Source organism: Lichenostomus cassidix, chromosome 1 (genome assembly GCF_008360975.1).
Source record: "Lichenostomus cassidix isolate B80296 chromosome 1, HeHo_3.0, whole genome shotgun sequence".
Lineage (NCBI taxonomy): Eukaryota > Metazoa > Chordata > Aves > Passeriformes > Meliphagidae > Lichenostomus > Lichenostomus cassidix.
The window spans coordinates 38,498,399-38,515,869 of record NC_139479.1 but is presented as its reverse complement, the minus strand read 5'-3'; the positions used below and the strand labels follow the sequence as shown (position 1 = coordinate 38,515,869).

Below are 17,471 nucleotides of genomic sequence, written 5' to 3'. Positions count from 1 at the left end.
GGCAAAAAGTAGTTTTGACAGAGAAAAAATTGAGAATTCATTGAAGTCTACATTGAGTAAAAAATGTCACTCTTGTTCTGAAACACTTTGTGTTTCAATTTATTTTGTCTGTCCCAAACTTGCATTGATTGTTGCAGTACTGTGATTATTTCACAGGTGCCAGCTAGCCTTACTGGACCTCTTAAGGCTGCTGCCATTAGAAACTGTTCCAGCTTTCTGCAGCTGCTAGATCTTGATCACAGGCTGCGCCTTTTGAGCTCCTATCTCCCTCCAACTTGTGCCAGCAGTGCTGCATGCATATCTCGGATAAGCTGCACTGAAATCTGGCTGAGAACACATTTTTCCCACTCCTTGTGAGTAGCTTCTCAGCTGGTTGTATTCCCGTGTCTGGTTCACTATACAAGCTTTAGGGACTGGCACAGAGGAGAAGCTACCTAGATATATGAATGACTGAGCTTAAAAAAATAGCTTTAGGTGGATGACGGTTTCCTTGTTTGTAGTTTGTGTGCTGTGTTGGCAAATAAGGGATTTTCTGTTACAGTCATGAGTGTTTCATAGTCTGGTCAGAGGGAAGGAACTGTGAAGTGCAGTGTACTTGCAGAGAACCTTGTACTACAGCTGTGTTTGCAGTTGGCTTCAGGAGAATCTACTCTCAGTTATAAGGGCTTGGCTGTTCAGCACTCTGAGCATACAAAGGCAGGGAAAAGTGCTTCCATAAAGAAAAGAAATACAGAAGTGTTGTTTCCTTTCTCGTTTATGAGATTTGTACAATACTGTATTACGGAGCTACATTTTCAGCATTGTAGATTAAAAGTCTTGCAGTCACCTGAAGGTGTCTGCTTCCTTTGTGCTTTACACGTACTCCATCAGTGGAGCTCCATAGGTAGGGAATTATGATGTCAAATGAGTTGAAATAAATATTTGGGAACACTTGTTGTGTAATCAAAATATGAAAAAAAATTATTCATGTTTTTAACTACTCAGGACTGCTGATGGCCAATACCAGATACACCACAAAGACAAAGGGGTTTTTCTCACGGCATCTTAAACCTGTATCCCTGAAAGTGTAGGGGCTCTCCTCTACCTTAGGAGAGGTAGAATTTGTCTAGTGAAAAGAAATATGCTAATCTGGCTGTTACTGTTGTTTACTGTATTTTCTACTAATGCTCACATACACATTCCTTCCCATACTAGGCTTCTTAGAGCAAATATTGATACACTATGCTTTTCCTGCCTGAAATCTGGAGCTCTGCATCTCCGTTTCAACACTGAGACCTTTTTCTTCCTGTAAAGCTCAGTATCAATGAGTTATTTAGAAGCTGACCAGTATGGCAGGGAAATCTCCTTCCTCTGTGAGGGCATGTAAACTTGTAAAAACACACATATAAGCCATATCTAAATAGCAAGTTAATTTTCTGTTTTGCTGTTGTATGCTGTGTCCTTAAACCACCTGAAGAAATTTCCTAGGGCTCGGTCCCTGACAGGAGGGAGGTTCTGTGTGAGGTCTCAAAGTGTTCTACAAGGTACTCTGTAGTTTGGTTTTTTATTTATTTAATTATTTTTTAATATGGAGTTATAACTGTCATAGCTATTTAGGTTTGAGCTAAGTTTGGCTATTTTGCAATTAATAGTAGATAAAGCAGGATGCTTTTCCAAAATACACCACTAGTACTGTTTTTCAAAGATTGACTAGATGTGGGAAACTCCCAAGTCAAATGCAGAAGTCCAGAGTTGAGTTCTCATAAATGAATAGCCGGCATTCTTGGGCTTTCAAGAGCCAAAAGCTTTATCAAATGGAAGTTACAGATCATGACAAAAATAGGTTACACCAGATGATACTGCCCTCTTCTAGTTTTGCAAGGTACAAGGTAGTCTCTAGGTCAAGCTGAGCTCTCTAGGCTGTGCCCTGAGGAGATGTCTATGTAAGGTATAATAACTAGGGTGTGTGTGGTTTGGGGGAGGCAGCCAATTAAGGACATAGTTTGAGAGTTAGATTGGCTTTGCTGGGTTGTTGGTTTGAGAGGTCTTTGGGGATTTGGTGTAACTCTTAATAAACCTACCTATGGCAGGAGCTTGGGAGCCCAGGGGTGTGTGATGACACCTGCATAGCTGTAGACCTGGAGATGGCAATTTAGCAGTGTTCTTTTGTGGCCTTAGATGTACATTGCTTACAGAATGCTTGTTTGTTTTTAAGTAGTTATTCAATTGCTCACAGGGGCTAGGAGCAGACCTCTAAAGAGATTTTTATTGAAGTGGATACTAGATTAAGCAAGCTCTTAAACCTTAGTGTATATTGGTCCAGATACATACAGAACCCCTTCTTTTCAAAGCTGTGAATTAAAGTTGGAATTTCACATATGTGTGAGCAATATGCTTGATTTGTTTTAGGAAATTACAAGTATTCAATTCAGGGCTGAATCTGGCTTTCTAAGTGATTTGCTTGTGTGTGTAAGAGGAGGCAGTTAAGTTTTTAAACATAGGTGCATAATTAGGTTAGGCTCTTATGAGATTTCTATGTGAAATCTGTCCAATTCTGTAGCGTAAAACCTGAGCTGAGTGTGGTTTAAAGGTTTTCCAAGTTTTTTTTGCTTGGTAATTTTATTCTTTCTGCATAAAAAGTTTTAATAGGGCTTTTGTTTCGAGATGGCTAGGATCTACAACTTAATGCTAACTGATTTTCCCCATCATAGCCTTTCCTTCCCATCTCCTGTGCATAGCTTTTTTGTCTTCTTATAGGCATTTAAAACTAGTTTTATATGAAAGCTATTTACAAGAAAGTTCAGAAGCTTTTCCTTCCTTGCCTGGTTGTCCCCTTCTCCCTGCTAACTGCAAGTATTTAGATTAGCCCCACTGACCCTTAATAAGCACTTTCTCCAATGAATAATATTAACTTGGTGGAGAGTTTTTGTGTGTGTCCTCTGTGACCTTCTTTAGACTATGTGTGGCCCCTCAAGCACTTCTGTCAATAGTGTTTCAGAGGAGAGAGACTCAATCTGCTTAACCATGTGTATTCTGGAGCAGGAGAGTGTACTCTGCTGCTTTTCCAGCTGCCCTTCCTCTTCCCTCTGACAAGATCTAGATCACACTACAGTCACTGAAGGTGTAACAGTTGTGCTGTAAACTTGGGATAATGACCAGCTAGCAAGTGTGATTGCAGAATTCTGTCCTTAACTGCATTCCTTTTTATGCCTGAAACGGCTTGTACTGTCACACCCTCAGATGAAGAGTAATATACCCCTGCAAAAAAACCAACCAAACAAAAAACCTCCAGTGGTTTTGATTCTAGCATATCAAACGATTAATGTTTCAGATTGATTTGCATTTTATTTTCAGGGAATGAAGTGAAAAAAATAAAAGAAGCAAAAACCTCCTCCAAAATGAACAAAACTCAGTGGGAAAGAACTCAGCATATGAAACAGGGTGGAACAGTTGATTTCCACTAACTTTTTTTAGTTTCAGAAAAATTAAACTTATATGAATTGTTCAGAAGAATTAAGTGTAGCTGGATTATCTGGGAACAGTGTATGCTATGTCTGCTTCTAGTGATTGGCAACTAAATAGTAGCTTTCTGCTCATGTGGCTTGGTTGGAGTTGGCAAGAGATGGTATAGCTCTAAGGCTTCTTTTACTTGTGTTGACATATATTGTTTTTCCTTTATAACTTTGTAAGATCAGCTGCTTTATAAATGTGATGGCCTTCTCAGTCGTGGGCTGGTTTCTGCTTTCTGTGATGCAACATGGGAAGTATTTTCAAACTTGATCAGGCTAGAGGGCTGGATAGGGAGTGTTCATGTTCCAGTTACTGGCAGCCACTGGTACTTCAAAATCAATATGAGCTTACAGTATACTTCAAATTTTATCAAATTTTCAATTATTTTAAGTTCACTACTCTTGTGGAAGATGCAAATGAACTCTTTAATTGACCTATTTATATGAACATATGCTTCCCTATTTTTTGATCTTCTTTCTAATGTAGTCCATATTCATACCTTTTTTCCCTGACTTTTCAAGGGAGAACCTTTACTTTCTGCTACTTACACAGACTTCTGCAACTTTTGAAAACAGTTCTTTCAGACAGAATTGACAGATTCTGAGTTCTGGCAGTTGCCCGTCACTGCTGTTTCGTGTTTCCTACGAGACAATATTTATTATTAAGGCTTTTTACAGTCTTTTTGATTCCAAGTGGGTGATCAAGTGTGCCTTTGCCAGAGCTGTCTATATTGATGAGTCTTTGGTGTGGTATAATTTTATCTGCATGATTATTTTTGTTTGTGGCTAATTGTAACTGCCATTATGTTTTAAAATGACTTGCTTAAGAAATACCTATATGAATCTTTTTTATTTACTTGCAAATCTGTAATATCTATTGTGTTTTCTTTGAAACAGTATGTGTATACTTTTTCCTATGTCATGGAAAAATGTTAAACTATAGGAGCTGTCTTTGTAGAAGTTGGTTCAGAGCAGAAGTCTCAGAGAAAAAGGGCTCTTTTCTCAGACCACTGTCAGGTTGTAGGGAAGAGTGGGAGCTTAGCTAGCATCTAAAGTCAGTTCTACTTTTCCTCTCTGTATGGGCCCAGTCTGCTATCTGCTGCATGCCCAACAGTTGCCTAGCAGTGAAGGCCTCTCCCCATCACCACTGTATACAGACATATGCTTGCATGCTCTTTTGAGAATTTCTTGGTAGGTATTCCTTGAAATAAGAAGGAAAGAAGATGGTGTAGTAAAAAGTTTACTACAAAAGACATTATACCAAAGCTAATGACTTCATATCTAGAGCTTCTAAATTGTTTCTGGTTACTTTTTTTGGGTGTTTGCTTGGGAAAGGGCAGTTCTCTATGAACTTTAATCCACTTGGTGAGGGAATGAAAAGCTATGGAAATGTCCTCAAAATGTCAGTGTATTAAATGTTTTTAATTTAATGGCACAGTGTAACAGGAGTAAAAGGCTTAACTCCCTCTTTCTTCTGCAGTGGGAAGCACTGTGTTCAAGATGGTGCCTTATAACTTCACATAGACTGTATTCATCTGTGTATGACCCAAATGAAAAGGTAAGTAGTAAGGCATGTGTTTTCTTTTTGACATCTTACTGTACTGCTAACATTTTTAAGCTGCCTTCTTCCTTGTGCTGCTGGTAATAATGGTAGTTCTCTTGGTATGACCCATCCCTGGCTTAATAGTGTGTTTTTCTTTCTAAACCAAAAAGGAAGTTGCTTTTGCAGGATATATATCAAGATTGGATACTACTATGAATGTATACCAAAAGGCTGAATAAGTGATTGTGAGCTTGGTAAAGTTACATATTGGCTTGAACATGTTATAATTATGAAACAACTGTTAATGTTTTTCATGGTGTGGATGGTAATGGGCCTGTTAAAACATCTGGAAGCTAGACTAGCCAAAAGCTATTTGTGGAAACAAAGGCATGTAATAGTGGCAGCATGATTGTTAGATGATCTGGCATGGGGGTGAGAACTTGGGAGCTTGAAAAAAGATCGGCCTTTAAGGCCTACAGAGAATAGCAAATCCTGATCTCAGGGCTCGTGCAGTAACAATCTCAATTTACAGTTATGAGCTGTAAACTCAAACTGAGTTTAAAGTAAAACTTCCATTGTGTAAGATTGTCTTGGCATGGCCTCTGAAGTAACACACTTGGAAAAATAATGTGACAAAAGGTACACTAATATTCAAGGGCAAGGATGCCAATAATTCAGGACTGATAGGCTTGTCCTTATGTACCAGTGTAGAAGCAATTAACCAGAAGTAAAACAGTACTAGGAAACAGGCAAAACTGGTGTGGACCTAGAAATATGGCGTTACAGAGTTTTTCCAGAAGATTCTTTTTCCTTGCTTAATTAAGGTCCCTTTGCTTTTCTAAATGCATAGTTATGTTTAGGCAATATAGTTGTGTATTTGGTCTCTCTCAGCTAGGAGCTGTGTCATTTCAACCAGTGACTACTATAGCTAGTTTAAGATCTTTTCTGCTTTTTTCATTCACTGCCCCTTCTACTGTCTTTGTAATGACAAGACTTTCATGTGACAGCTTTTCAGCCTAATTAGTGGAAATGACATAAAAAATGTTACTTCAAAGCAGTATGTGATTTTAAATTTTTTTTGTTGTGCTGGACTGGAGTCTAGTCTCAGTGTCTTTACTGCAGAATTGAAAAATTTAAGCAAGTGTCAAGTATTCTTATCTTGATACTGAAAGTCTTGTTTTGCTCTGTGACCACAGCTGATTAATAAAACAGTTTTATATACCAAGAACTAAGTTGGAGTGTTTGAGTCATGACACTTTCCAATACCAAGTATTTGGGAGTATTTTTTTAATTCCCCCTCAAGTCTGAATGCCTAAAAATCTTTAGGTACTTAGAATGCTGAAATTTAGATTCAGAAACAGTTTGTGTGAATACATTGGTAACCATTTTAGACCAGATCCCCAGCTAAAAAAAGCTCTTCAAAAAAATTGCTTGCCCCTGTGGTATTCTTCAAGTATTTGTACCTCTGATAATTGAGCTTGCTTGAGGATGTTTAAGATTTGTTTTCTGAGTCAGGTGTGCCTGAGTACTAGGCAGTGGTATTCAGCAGATCTGGCTGAATTTACTGTATAAGCTTGCTGCAGCTCTCACCTGGAGGGGTTTCTTATCACTTAATTTCTGTATGGTGTTATCACGTGGTAGTATTTTTAAACTGGTCATATGATGACAGCTCAGCCCTGACTTTGAAAAAGTAAATTTGGTCAAGGGCACCTTGAATTTGCCTGTTTGGAGTATAGAGTAAACAATGTGTTCTAGTCTGTCATTAGTTCCTGTTGGCATTTTGCAGTGTTCCTTCCTCTCCTCTGTCACCTGTCTTTCACTCCCCAAATTAACTAATGACTGTGAGGCTAATGAACAGTTTGGTTGTTGCAGTGGCAATACCTTCTCTTCCCCCGGTCCATATGAAAACCAGCTGTTTGGTGTAGGGGCTGGAGAATCTCTTTGGGTGTCCTTTGAAAAACCTGATGTGGTATGACTGCAGGCTGCCCCTGAAGGGGAGAGAGTCCTGCTGGTTCCCTATACTATGGTTTTTATTTGGAGCATGGCAGTAAGACTGCTCAATTACTGTATTAAACTGGTGATGTGTCCTGGAGCTGCATCGCTGTGGTCTGGGGTGTGGAAAGCAGTGGGGGTAAGTGTGTCAAGCAGGACTGTCCCTTTCAGTGGCAGTCTGTATTTACACTGAGCAGGTGCAGTTCCAAAGTGCATCTGTGTGTTCAGTAGCAAAGCCCATGACAGCAATAACCCTCACTCGTATCGATGAGATTTTTGTGCTGAGCAACTGTGCTGCTCCCCCACTCTTTTCTGAGTGGGAAAAGGTGTAAGGCTTATTGCCTTCCGACACCTTGTTATCCCCTTCTTACAGGCATCATATAGTAGTGTTGAAGATGCATTTGCAGTATTAGGTGCATTCCAGTATGAAAGGGGACAATGAATTTCAATGAGTAATAAGTTTGATTTGCTATTCTGTTGCATTGTGGTTGCTACTTAGTATTGAGTGTATAACAGTGTCGTGATGGCCATGCAGGATTTTGCCAGGTTCCTCAGGGGAGGCTCAGATAGAGGAGGAGGGAGAAGGCTGGTGCAACTCAGCAGGTATGCCTCTACAGGGTCAAACTGCTGGTCTTTTACTCTCCATAACCTAGCAATTGTGGAGCCTCTTCCGTATGATTGGAATGTCTTTTAAAGGGCTCCCATAACAGATGAGTGTTATGTTCCGGGTCATCTATACTGGTTAGGGGCAATGACCATTGTACCTGTATACTACTGGTATGTACCTGTGCCTCTTCCCTGGGCTTGACTGACTTCTAGAGTTGCTGTAGGGTTCTAGCTGGCAAGGAGATGCAAGGAATGCTGGTGTGAATAGTCAAAACCTTTTTCTTCTGAACCTCTGTATGTGCTAGGTAGATCTAGTATGGCATAGTTTGTTATATCATCACTTAAACCAGGAAAACTCTTTTACAAGTAGGTGATCTCAGAATTGCAAGCTCATGGATAAACCATGGTTTTAGTGCAAGTGGAAGAGAAAAGAATGCATGTTTCTGCGGGGAGAAAAACTTGTTCTGTTCATCTCTTGAGATTCTTATTGTTCTTTTCTCTTTAGACTTTTGAAAAAATCCTTATTGCCAACAGAGGTGAAATTGCATGCCGAGTAAGTATGTAACACTTTAACTTTTTTATAGTTAATTCTTAAAATATTTGTATTCTAAGTTTTGGTAATTGTCACTTCTTATATGGTAGGTCATCAAAACATGTAAGAAGATGGGGATCAAAACGGTTGCCATACACAGTGATGTTGACGCCAATGCTGTAAGTACTACTTGAATTCAAGTGGCAGATGAAGTTTTAGTAATTCAGCAAGAGTTGCAGCTGTTATGCAGGCTTTTTGATTATTGTGGTAGGCATGTTGGCAATTCTGAACTATCTTTGTATGTGTCCTTTTCCTCTATGTGCTTGAAGTGAGTGGTGATACCAAGGTGGGGGAAGGATTGGGCAAGTATTTAGCATGTTTTTTCTGTGAACTGTTCTGTATTTTGCTTGTGTAAATGTTACCTTCCCCTTTGTGCGGATTAAGCTAGATAAACTTGCGCTTAGGTAGATGTGTGCACGAAGTGTGAGAATGGCAGTGAAACCTAAATTTCGTTTTGCTAATGTATACAAAAGGGCAATGGAAAGTGGATCCTAGAAAAAGGTATAGAGCTTAATATAAATTTTTCCTATGCTTGGTAAATGTTTTTCATTGCTTCCTTCTTTCCGGAGAAATGTCCTCTCCTACCAGGTGTGCTAAACAGGCTTAATGGAGCTGTTACATTTGATGAGATTGATGTGTCTTCAATTTTCAGCAGCATGGCAGGAAGGTGGTAAAATGGCTTTCTAGACAAGTAAGGCACCTGTCTTGTCCATTTTCAGGTTTTGTAGTCTCTTCATTAGTTTAAAAATATTTCAAATCATTCATGGCAACAATAGGATAATATCTTGTTTGATGTAACAGCACCTGTGGTCATACTTGCGTATCCTTGTTGACTCAGGAGAACACAGTATTATTCCTTGCTTGTAAGAACTGCTACAGGAGAAATGATAGGGGTACTACCATGTCCCAGGGAAGTTTGTTGAAGTCTGGAGGGGACTTAAAAACCCTGTATTAGTATTTAATAAAAGTCAGTCAGAGAAGCTATGAGACAAAAAAAAAGTGTATTTTATGCAGTACAGGACTTGTGAGTATAGGTGGTGAGTTACTCAACACTGGAAAAACTGAGACATGGCTGATGAAATCTGAAAGTAGTTAGAGCTTAGGTGTTTTCAGAGTTAAGTGGAAGGTGAGAACTTTTGGGAGTTTCGGACTTTGACACAGTGTTTGTCTGAGTCCCTTTGAAGTTCTGTTACTACATGACCAGCTCAGTTCATATGAACAGACTGTAGATAGAGCGAGGGACTGAAATGGGATTTTCTGAAATGCTCTACTGATGGATTTTTATGCCAAGTAATTCTTTCTTTGAGGTGAATGGAAAGTACACTTGGCCTGGCTTTCAACTGGTAGCCATAACTAGTAATGTAGTAGCTTGTAGGTGCTCAGTGGACTGTGAAATGAATTCTTAATGGGTGGATGTCAGACATCATGATAGATTCTGGTTCTTTTGGAAGCCAAGGGTTATGTGAATATGAATACAAACTTCTCCGTATGATCTATGAGTCCTCTAGTAAAACTGAAGTATGCTGATGGGTACTTGAATTCCATCTTATGTGTATGGTATCTGCTGTTAGGGTAAGTGGATTCACTGTTTAGCAGCACTGCATAGCCTTGTTCACTGGCATGAATTCATCCTGAAAATAGACCTAAAAAGCTGTTTAAAAAAGCCCTACATGTTCTTTCACTAGTCCATAGTAGACTTGAGAAAATGAATTGGTCTTCTCTCCAGTGTGTCTGTTTATTGTGTGGATTTTGCTATGAACTGGAGACTGAAAAAATCTGAAAGCAGTAAGTAAAAACCAAGATTGAAGAACATAATGAGATGGTAAGAATGACATGAAGAAGTACAACTCATGACCTTAGAGAAGAGAGTACAAATAGTGCATTACAAAAAGGAAATTGAAAATATGTCTATGCTGCTTTGATCTACAGAGCTGTCTTAGCTTTAAAATACAAATAGGGTCTTTAATTTGTAATAGTTCCCAAGAGTAAAGAAATCTAAGCTGGTATCTCAGAAATGTGTTAATATATTCATGGCAGTTCATAAAGATAACATTGTGTTAAACGGGATGCTTACATTTTGAGTTTATGGACAAGAGATGAGGCTCTAAAAAATGTTGTAAGGGTCATGTAGTGTCTGCTTAGCTCTTTGGATCCTTACATAAAGACTGAACAAACCTTTTTGTACAAGGTTAAGCGTCAGCTGTGTGCATTGAAGAAACTCCAGGTATTTAACGGAAAATGAAAGGAAGGCTACTTGAAAAACTATTCTGTGTACTTAAGGTAGTGGTATTAAGTCTAAACTAATTTTTTGGGTCTAATTACATATGATGTTCATGTCTACCATAAATTCTTCAGTCACTACCTTGTGTTCTTGCCAGTTTGGATGACCTTGGTAGATGAATCCAGAGGCCAAACTTTTTGCCTCTGTTACTTACCATAAAGTAACCTACCCTAGTTGTCCGTAACTGTATTCAGGTTTAATCGACAACATCCTTCTTGGTTGTGCCAGTCATAGCAAAATCTCAAACTCTCTGAAGTCAAACTTGAGAGCTCCCAGCCTTGAAACCTCAGTCCTCGTGGAGCTAGGAAAAACCTGTTTGTTTAATGATGGGACGCTTCAAGAGAGTAGTTTATATTCTTTGATTTCGTGCTTGACAGGCCATCCCTCACTCCTTCATAACTTGTGTTGCAAAAACAATGAGTATGATAAGCAGCTACCCTGATGATGATGGTCATTGAACCAAAGGCAAAAATACATGTAGAGGCACACAGTTGAACTAGTTGTCCATCCTAATGCTGCTTATCTTTACTAAAATAGCGGGACCTGGTTTTAAGTGACCAGGGTAGGTAGGTGTGGCTTCCAAAAATAATTTTTATTAATGTATTTAGAAGTAGCACTAACTGCAATAGATAAATATTCTGTTTAGAACTGGGAGTACTATTTAGAACTTGGAGTAACATCTGAGATGTAGTAAGAGCACTTGATTACATTAACTGTCATCTGTATAGCTACTTACTGAAAGGCAGGTAGTCTGATACTCTTAATATGAATTAATTGTTACAAATATAACTGTAAAAGGAGGGCAATCCAGTTGGTCTGTTACATCTCTCTGGCTTTGTCATACTGGTTGAAAACACAACTGAAATTGAACAGAAATTCCTTCAGCATGCTCACTAAATATTTAAGAAGAGAAAGAAAACAGGTGTCACAAGGTATTTAGTAATTCAGTCTCTTCAGTGATAGCTTCTAATTTATTCCTTGTCTAGTGATATGAATAAATGATTCAAGCAGGCATTTTCACTAATGTTTGTATAGGAATTGTATACATAGTCTTAAAGTAATGGCCTTTGAATAAAGGTACTGTAAGACTTGCAAGTGAGTCATCTTATCCTAGAGCTTTAGTTTGGATTTTTTGGGTTGAATATTCAACTTTTCATTGTTTCTTTTTTTTAATTTTTTTTTTAATTACCTGAAATCCTTGTGGAATTTACAGTGCTGAATAGAGGTGGTGGGAATAGATAAAATATATATAAAATTCCCATAAAACAACTTTCTCTTGTTCTTCACGCTTAGTTTCTGTGGAGCACTGTGGCAAATGTCTTGAGTATGCTGTTAGAGCAATATCAATCTTGACATACTTATCATTAATAGATAAAACTAGTAACTAGACTATAAGAACACAAAGGAATTTTCATTTCAAGGAATTAAAAATTTGCTGTTATGAGGAGGAAGCAGTAGAGAGGACTGTTATAAACTGGAAATGTGGCAAAATGGAAAAACCTGCTGAGAACCAAATAAAACTTACCTGAAGAAGGAAAATGCAAAGAACAAAATATGTTTTGTGTGATTAATTAAAAAAATGACGAAAGATCTGAAACATTTTTATAGGTGAAAATTGTTACAGTGATAGGGAAGAGGACATTAACAAAACTTCAAAGGAGATGGGTGACTTCAGACTCTTGGATGCTTCTGTATTAATGCAAAGTTACAGATTGAATTGCATTCACTTTTGTGGATGTTGGAGGGTGTGTGAACTGGTGAAAAAGGGTTGTCTGAAGTTATTTGTGCTGTGGAAGAGAAGCTGCTGCTTTAACAACTGCCCTGAAATAAAAGTAACTGTGGTGGTTGGGAAAAACAGCCTGACAAAATGGCTGCTGAGAACCCCATAGAAGATTACAATTGCTCATGTGGTACTGCATATTTTGAAAAAAATAGGTCATAATAGATGCTTTCAGATTCTTGAAAATAGCGGCTAATACACTTTTATTGCATCTGTTATTTTGGGGAAAGCAGAGAAAAAGTTGATACTGTTCAAAATGCTGAGTTTTGTTGGTAGTTTTTAGCTTTAATGTTCAACTTTCAAAACACTTATTCTTTACACTTGAGTAGGTAAAGTGGGGAAGGACCAGTAAAATTCAGGGCTTTTTTTTTTTAATTAAAACATCTGGTGGAATTATTTTTGTTAAGAGAAAACAAGCAAGGAAATTTCATCTGAACAAGAGTAATCGTATGTGCTTTTGCCTCTGAACTGATTGGAATAGAGGGTTAAGATGAAAGAGCCTCCTCAACCATAAATGTAACACTGGTGGTGCAAACATTGTCAAGGAAAGCTAGAGAACTATTGTAATGCCTAATGTAATCAGCTAAAAGTATGATAAATGAAGAACAAGCTTTCACTAATTGGATCTGAACAAAAGAAGGTATAGCATAAAGCAGTGAATGAGATATAATTTTACTTGGCATTTTTTAACACAGCAGGGATTCTATAGGCATATGAAGCAATGAACTATAAATGACTGAAAAAAATCCCATGGGAAAGTAATGTAAACTACTAAAACTTAACAGAGTAGCAGGCAGTTAGTTATACTTTCATATAAGGTTTTTCCTATCAGTCACTTAAGACTTCAGGTGTTATTTTATTAAATTGCCTGTTCTAAATCTTGTTCTGGTACATAATATAAAATGAAAAATAATGCAAATGCTTTTATTGATGTAAAAGTAATTACACAGAGTTGAGTTGCTCTCTAGAAACTGAAAAAATAAATTACCTAGAAATAGATCTATAATCCTCTCCTAACTTTTTCTTTTTTTTAAGCTTGGAGTCTGAGGCAGCATTTCAGAAGGACGTTGGAGAAAAATCTGGTTTAGGGAAACTGATTAGAGTTTCTGAACTGAAAGCTGATTAGGGTCATACGTTTCTATACCAAGTATGTATTGAACTGAATGAATTTGAGTAAGATGATTTTTTCCTGAAACCATAAAAACTTAAAATTTTGCTGAAGACTTCTCTACAGCTTAATAGCATGCTGTCAGGTTCTTTTGTTCTTAAGAAATCTAAGTGGCAAAAATAAGTGTTGGAGGAGATTTTGACATTTAAGTTTGAATCTAAAAAATGTAATTAGTTTGAAAAGTGGGAATTTATCTAAAACTGAGGAGTTTTATTTACTTGTAACTAACTTTAAGAGATTTTAACATTTGTCTAAACTCTCATTTGATTTTTTTTGTTTTTGCTGTTTTGTCTTTTAAAATGTGCAAAGCCTTCTTCCATCATCTGCTACAAAACTAGAAATTCAGCCCTTTTGGCAGCTCATTGTCTCCCAATGGCATTTCAGGGATTTGTGCTCAGAAAACTTGGAGAAATCTGTTTTGAGTACCTGTATGAAAATGAAAGTAATATTTTAATGCCTGTTTGAAATATGCGTTTCCTGGGCTGTTGTTTGGGGTGTATAGAATGGGCTCTGCCTCCATGTACTGTCTGGAGAAATTCACTCTTCATAAATGGTGTGTTTGCAAGGTGTGCAGAGCAGGAGTGGGCCAGATCATACCAAGGAAGTGTTAGGGTCAGGTTTCTGTTGCTATTCTGCTCTTTCTTCAATGTATTTGCCTTTTGTTTCAAAACCAAGACAGCATGTTGCTCATCTCTTCATGAGAGGGGATGGAGATGATGTTGCTATCCTTGAGTGAACTATTTATTGAGTGAACTACTGAACAGTTTTGTAAAGCATGAGAAATGCAGGTGCTGGTTATCCCATGAAGGGATCCCATGAAGGGAGATACCTCTGTGGAAGGAACATGCTTTTGCTCAGAATTGTATCTTGCCTGTCAAGTAACCTGCTTTTTCTTCTTAGAAATTTTATCGTTGCTTTGAAACTGAGTGGGTTGCTAGAGGAAGTAATTAGCTTTTTGGTGGCTGTAAAGACAAATGCTAGCTTGATCTGCAATTTTAAAAGTTGGGGGGCACATCAGATCTCTAGAATGCTAAAGTGTCAGCCTTTCAGTGTGTTTTCATCAGTGATAGGATGATGTGAAATGCATATATGACCTTTGGAATGAATCAGACTCCTGTTGCATTGTTTAAGTGGAAATGTCACTTTTGTTGGGTTCTTGTTGAAACTCTACCATTGAGTAGGAGAGGAAGGATGTAGAATAGAATGCTTTAAGCATCACACTGCAGCCCTTTTGGGGACACTTCCTTGGAGGTGGAAAGTATATTTTGGAAAGAAGGAAGTAATACCAGACCTTTTAACCTTTGTGGAGATGGTTATTCAATTACCGAATTGATTTATTTGAAGTCTCAATGCATGGATTAAAAATAATTTCCTGTCACAAAGTTAACTTAGGGAAAGGGGCTGTTAGAAGTACTGAATTACCCTTGGGAGAGGAAAATGTGGAAGCCCAGTCAGCAAAGTTAGTTGCAATATAAAGGTGGAGGTCCTCAGTGCTGTGGAGAGTCAGGTGGTGGTTCTCTGGGTGCTGATGACTGTCTACATCAGTAGGTAGTGTGGAGTAATTGTGTCTGTGGAGTGAAATGGTTCATGCTGAAGCCATGGTGTTCTTCCCTTTTTCCTTTGAGTGTCTCTTTGTGCTTGGTTCTAGTCTGGTGTTGTGGCCTTGGTGTCTGCTCCTGGTGGTTTGATGTGCCCAGCAGGTATCTGGTTCCTGTGCTTTGGGACAGTTGTGCGTTGGAGACAAACGTGTTTTAAGTGGGGATGACTGAGAGATTTACTAAAAAAAAAAAAAGGAAGAAAAAAGAGTCCTGATTTTAACATAAGTACTTACGTGCACTGAAGTCACTCTAATTGCTTTCATGGGACTGCACTTTCCTGATCTTGTGCTGAATTGTTTCCATGCTCTGAACACACTGGACACTCTATTGGTCAAGTTAGTTAACACTCTTTGCTACTGTTTATTTATGTTAAAATATTTCATTGGAATGTGTGACAGATGCTGTTGCCATGTATGGAAGCAAATTGAGTTGGGGATAGGTCAGTAAAATGACTTTTGTTGCCTTGGTTGTCTGCAGGGCTCTCAGGCTGTACACAGAGCTGTGGGGTTTGGGGAGATGTACAGGCACCTCAGAGATCAGTTCTATGCTTTAGGCTGAGCAGGGCTGAAGTCATTAGGCTTCACTTGTTCTGGAGATTTGCCTTTCTTGGGCAGCAGGGGCAGAGGGCAGGCAGCTCCTTCCTTTGAAGTCACAGGTATGTGCTGAGGGCACTGCTTGTGAAATACTGTCATTGGCAATTCTGCATCAATGGCTCCTGCTGCCATAATTCTGACTCAAACTTACTGTCCTTATTACAGTGGGTTTCCCCAGGACACCAAGTGGGTGTGCATCTGTTGTAGCTTGTTTGGCTTCTGCTGATCTCTAGACCTTTCCAGAGGCGGTGGGAAGTGCTGTATGTAGTAATCTTAATGCAACTGAACATTGTCAGTGTGACCAAAAAAAGATAGTTTTACTGTCTTTATCTGTAAGTGAGGGGCTGCAGTAGCATGATTTCCTGATGCCTCACCCCCTTGGAGCCAGAACAGAAGGTCTCTTGGATTCCTCCTTTGAGGCTTTGAAAGTGTCCTCTTTTGCCTGGCTTCATCCTTCACCCATGTCTTTAGCAGTGACTGTTTCATTGTGCAGATTCATTACTTCTGGGCCCATATTGTCCTAGTTCTATTTGTCATCAGCCGTGGTTGTGGCTGTTGTCGTCATCAGCCGTGGTTGTGGCTGTTGTCGTCATCAGCCGTGGTTGTGGTGTTTTTGGTGGTTGGGGCGGTTGTCGTCATCAGCCGTGGTTGTGGCTGTTGTCGTCATCAGCCGTGGTTGTGGCTGTTGTCGTCATCAGCCGTGGTTGTGGCTGTTGTCGTCATCAGCCGTGGTTGTGGCTGTTGTCGTCATCAGCCGTGGTTGTGGCTGTTGTCGTCATCAGCCGTGGTTGTGGCTGTTGTCGTCATCAGCCGTGGTTGTGGCTGTTGTCGTCATCAGCCGTGGTTGTGGCTGTTGTCGTCATCAGCCGTGGTTGTGGCTGTTGTCGTCATCAGCCGTGGTTGTGGCTGTTGTCGTCATCAGCCGTGGTTGTGGCTGTTGTCGTCATCAGCCGTGGTTGTGGCTGTTGTCGTCATCAGCCGTGGTTGTGGCGGTTATCATCATCAGCCGTGGTTGTGGCGGTTATCATCATCAGCCGTGGTTGTGGCGGTTATCATCATCAGCCGTGGTTGTGGCGGTTATCATCATCAGCCGTGGTTGTGGCGGTTATTGTGGTGGGGGGGGTGGGTTGGGTGGTGTTGTGGTGTGTGTGGTTGTTGTTGTGGGGTTTTGTTGGTGGGGTTGTGGTGTGTGTTGTGGTTGTGGTGTGGGTGGTGTTGTGTTGCCGTGGTTGTGGCTGTTGTCGTCATCAGCCGTGGTTGTGGCTGTTGTCGTCATCAGCCGTGGTTGTGGCTGTTGTCGTCATCAGCCGTGGTTGTGGCTGTTGTCGTCATCAGCCGTGGTTGTGGCTGTTGTCGTCATCAGCCGTGGTTGTGGCTGTTGTCGTCATCAGCCGTGGTTGTGGCTGTTGTCGTCATCAGCCGTGGTTGTGGCTGTTGTCGTCATCAGCCGTGGTTGTGGCTGTTGTCGTCATCAGCCGTGGTTGTGGCTGTTGTCGTCATCAGCCGTGGTTGTGGCTGTTGTCGTCATCAGCCGTGGTTGTGGCTGTTGTCGTCATCAGCCGTGGTTGTGGCTGTTGTCGTCATCAGCCGTGGTTGTGGCTGTTGTCGTCATCAGCCGTGGTTGTGGCTGTTGTCGTCATCAGCCGTGGTTGTGGCTGTTGTCGTCATCAGCCGTGGTTGTGGCTGTTGTCGTCATCAGCCGTGGTTGTGGCTGTTGTCGTCATCAGCCGTGGTTGTGGCTGTTGTCGTCATCAGCCGTGGTTGTGGCTGTTGTCGTCATCAGCCGTGGTTGTGGCTGTTGTCAGGCACTATTAATGAACAATACTATTT

General features: G+C 39.8%; 1 protein-coding gene across 3 annotated transcripts in view; it reads left to right on the top strand.

Moving 5' to 3' along the window:
* The window catches only part of PCCA (propionyl-CoA carboxylase subunit alpha), a 273,781-nt gene that overhangs the window by 2,887 nt on the left and 253,423 nt on the right, over positions 1 to 17,471 (top strand). For 2 of the 3 annotated variants that reach the window (XM_085057123.1, XM_085057133.1), the window contains exons 2-4: positions 4,969 to 5,046; positions 8,135 to 8,182; positions 8,272 to 8,340. In XM_085057123.1, coding sequence (XP_084913249.1) covers positions 4,969 to 5,046; positions 8,135 to 8,182; positions 8,272 to 8,340 — 195 coding nt within the window. Of the gene's footprint in view, positions 1 to 4,968; positions 5,047 to 8,134; positions 8,187 to 8,271; positions 8,341 to 17,471 lie in introns of those variants that run through there. The other variant, XM_085057141.1, reaches the window with a different exon arrangement.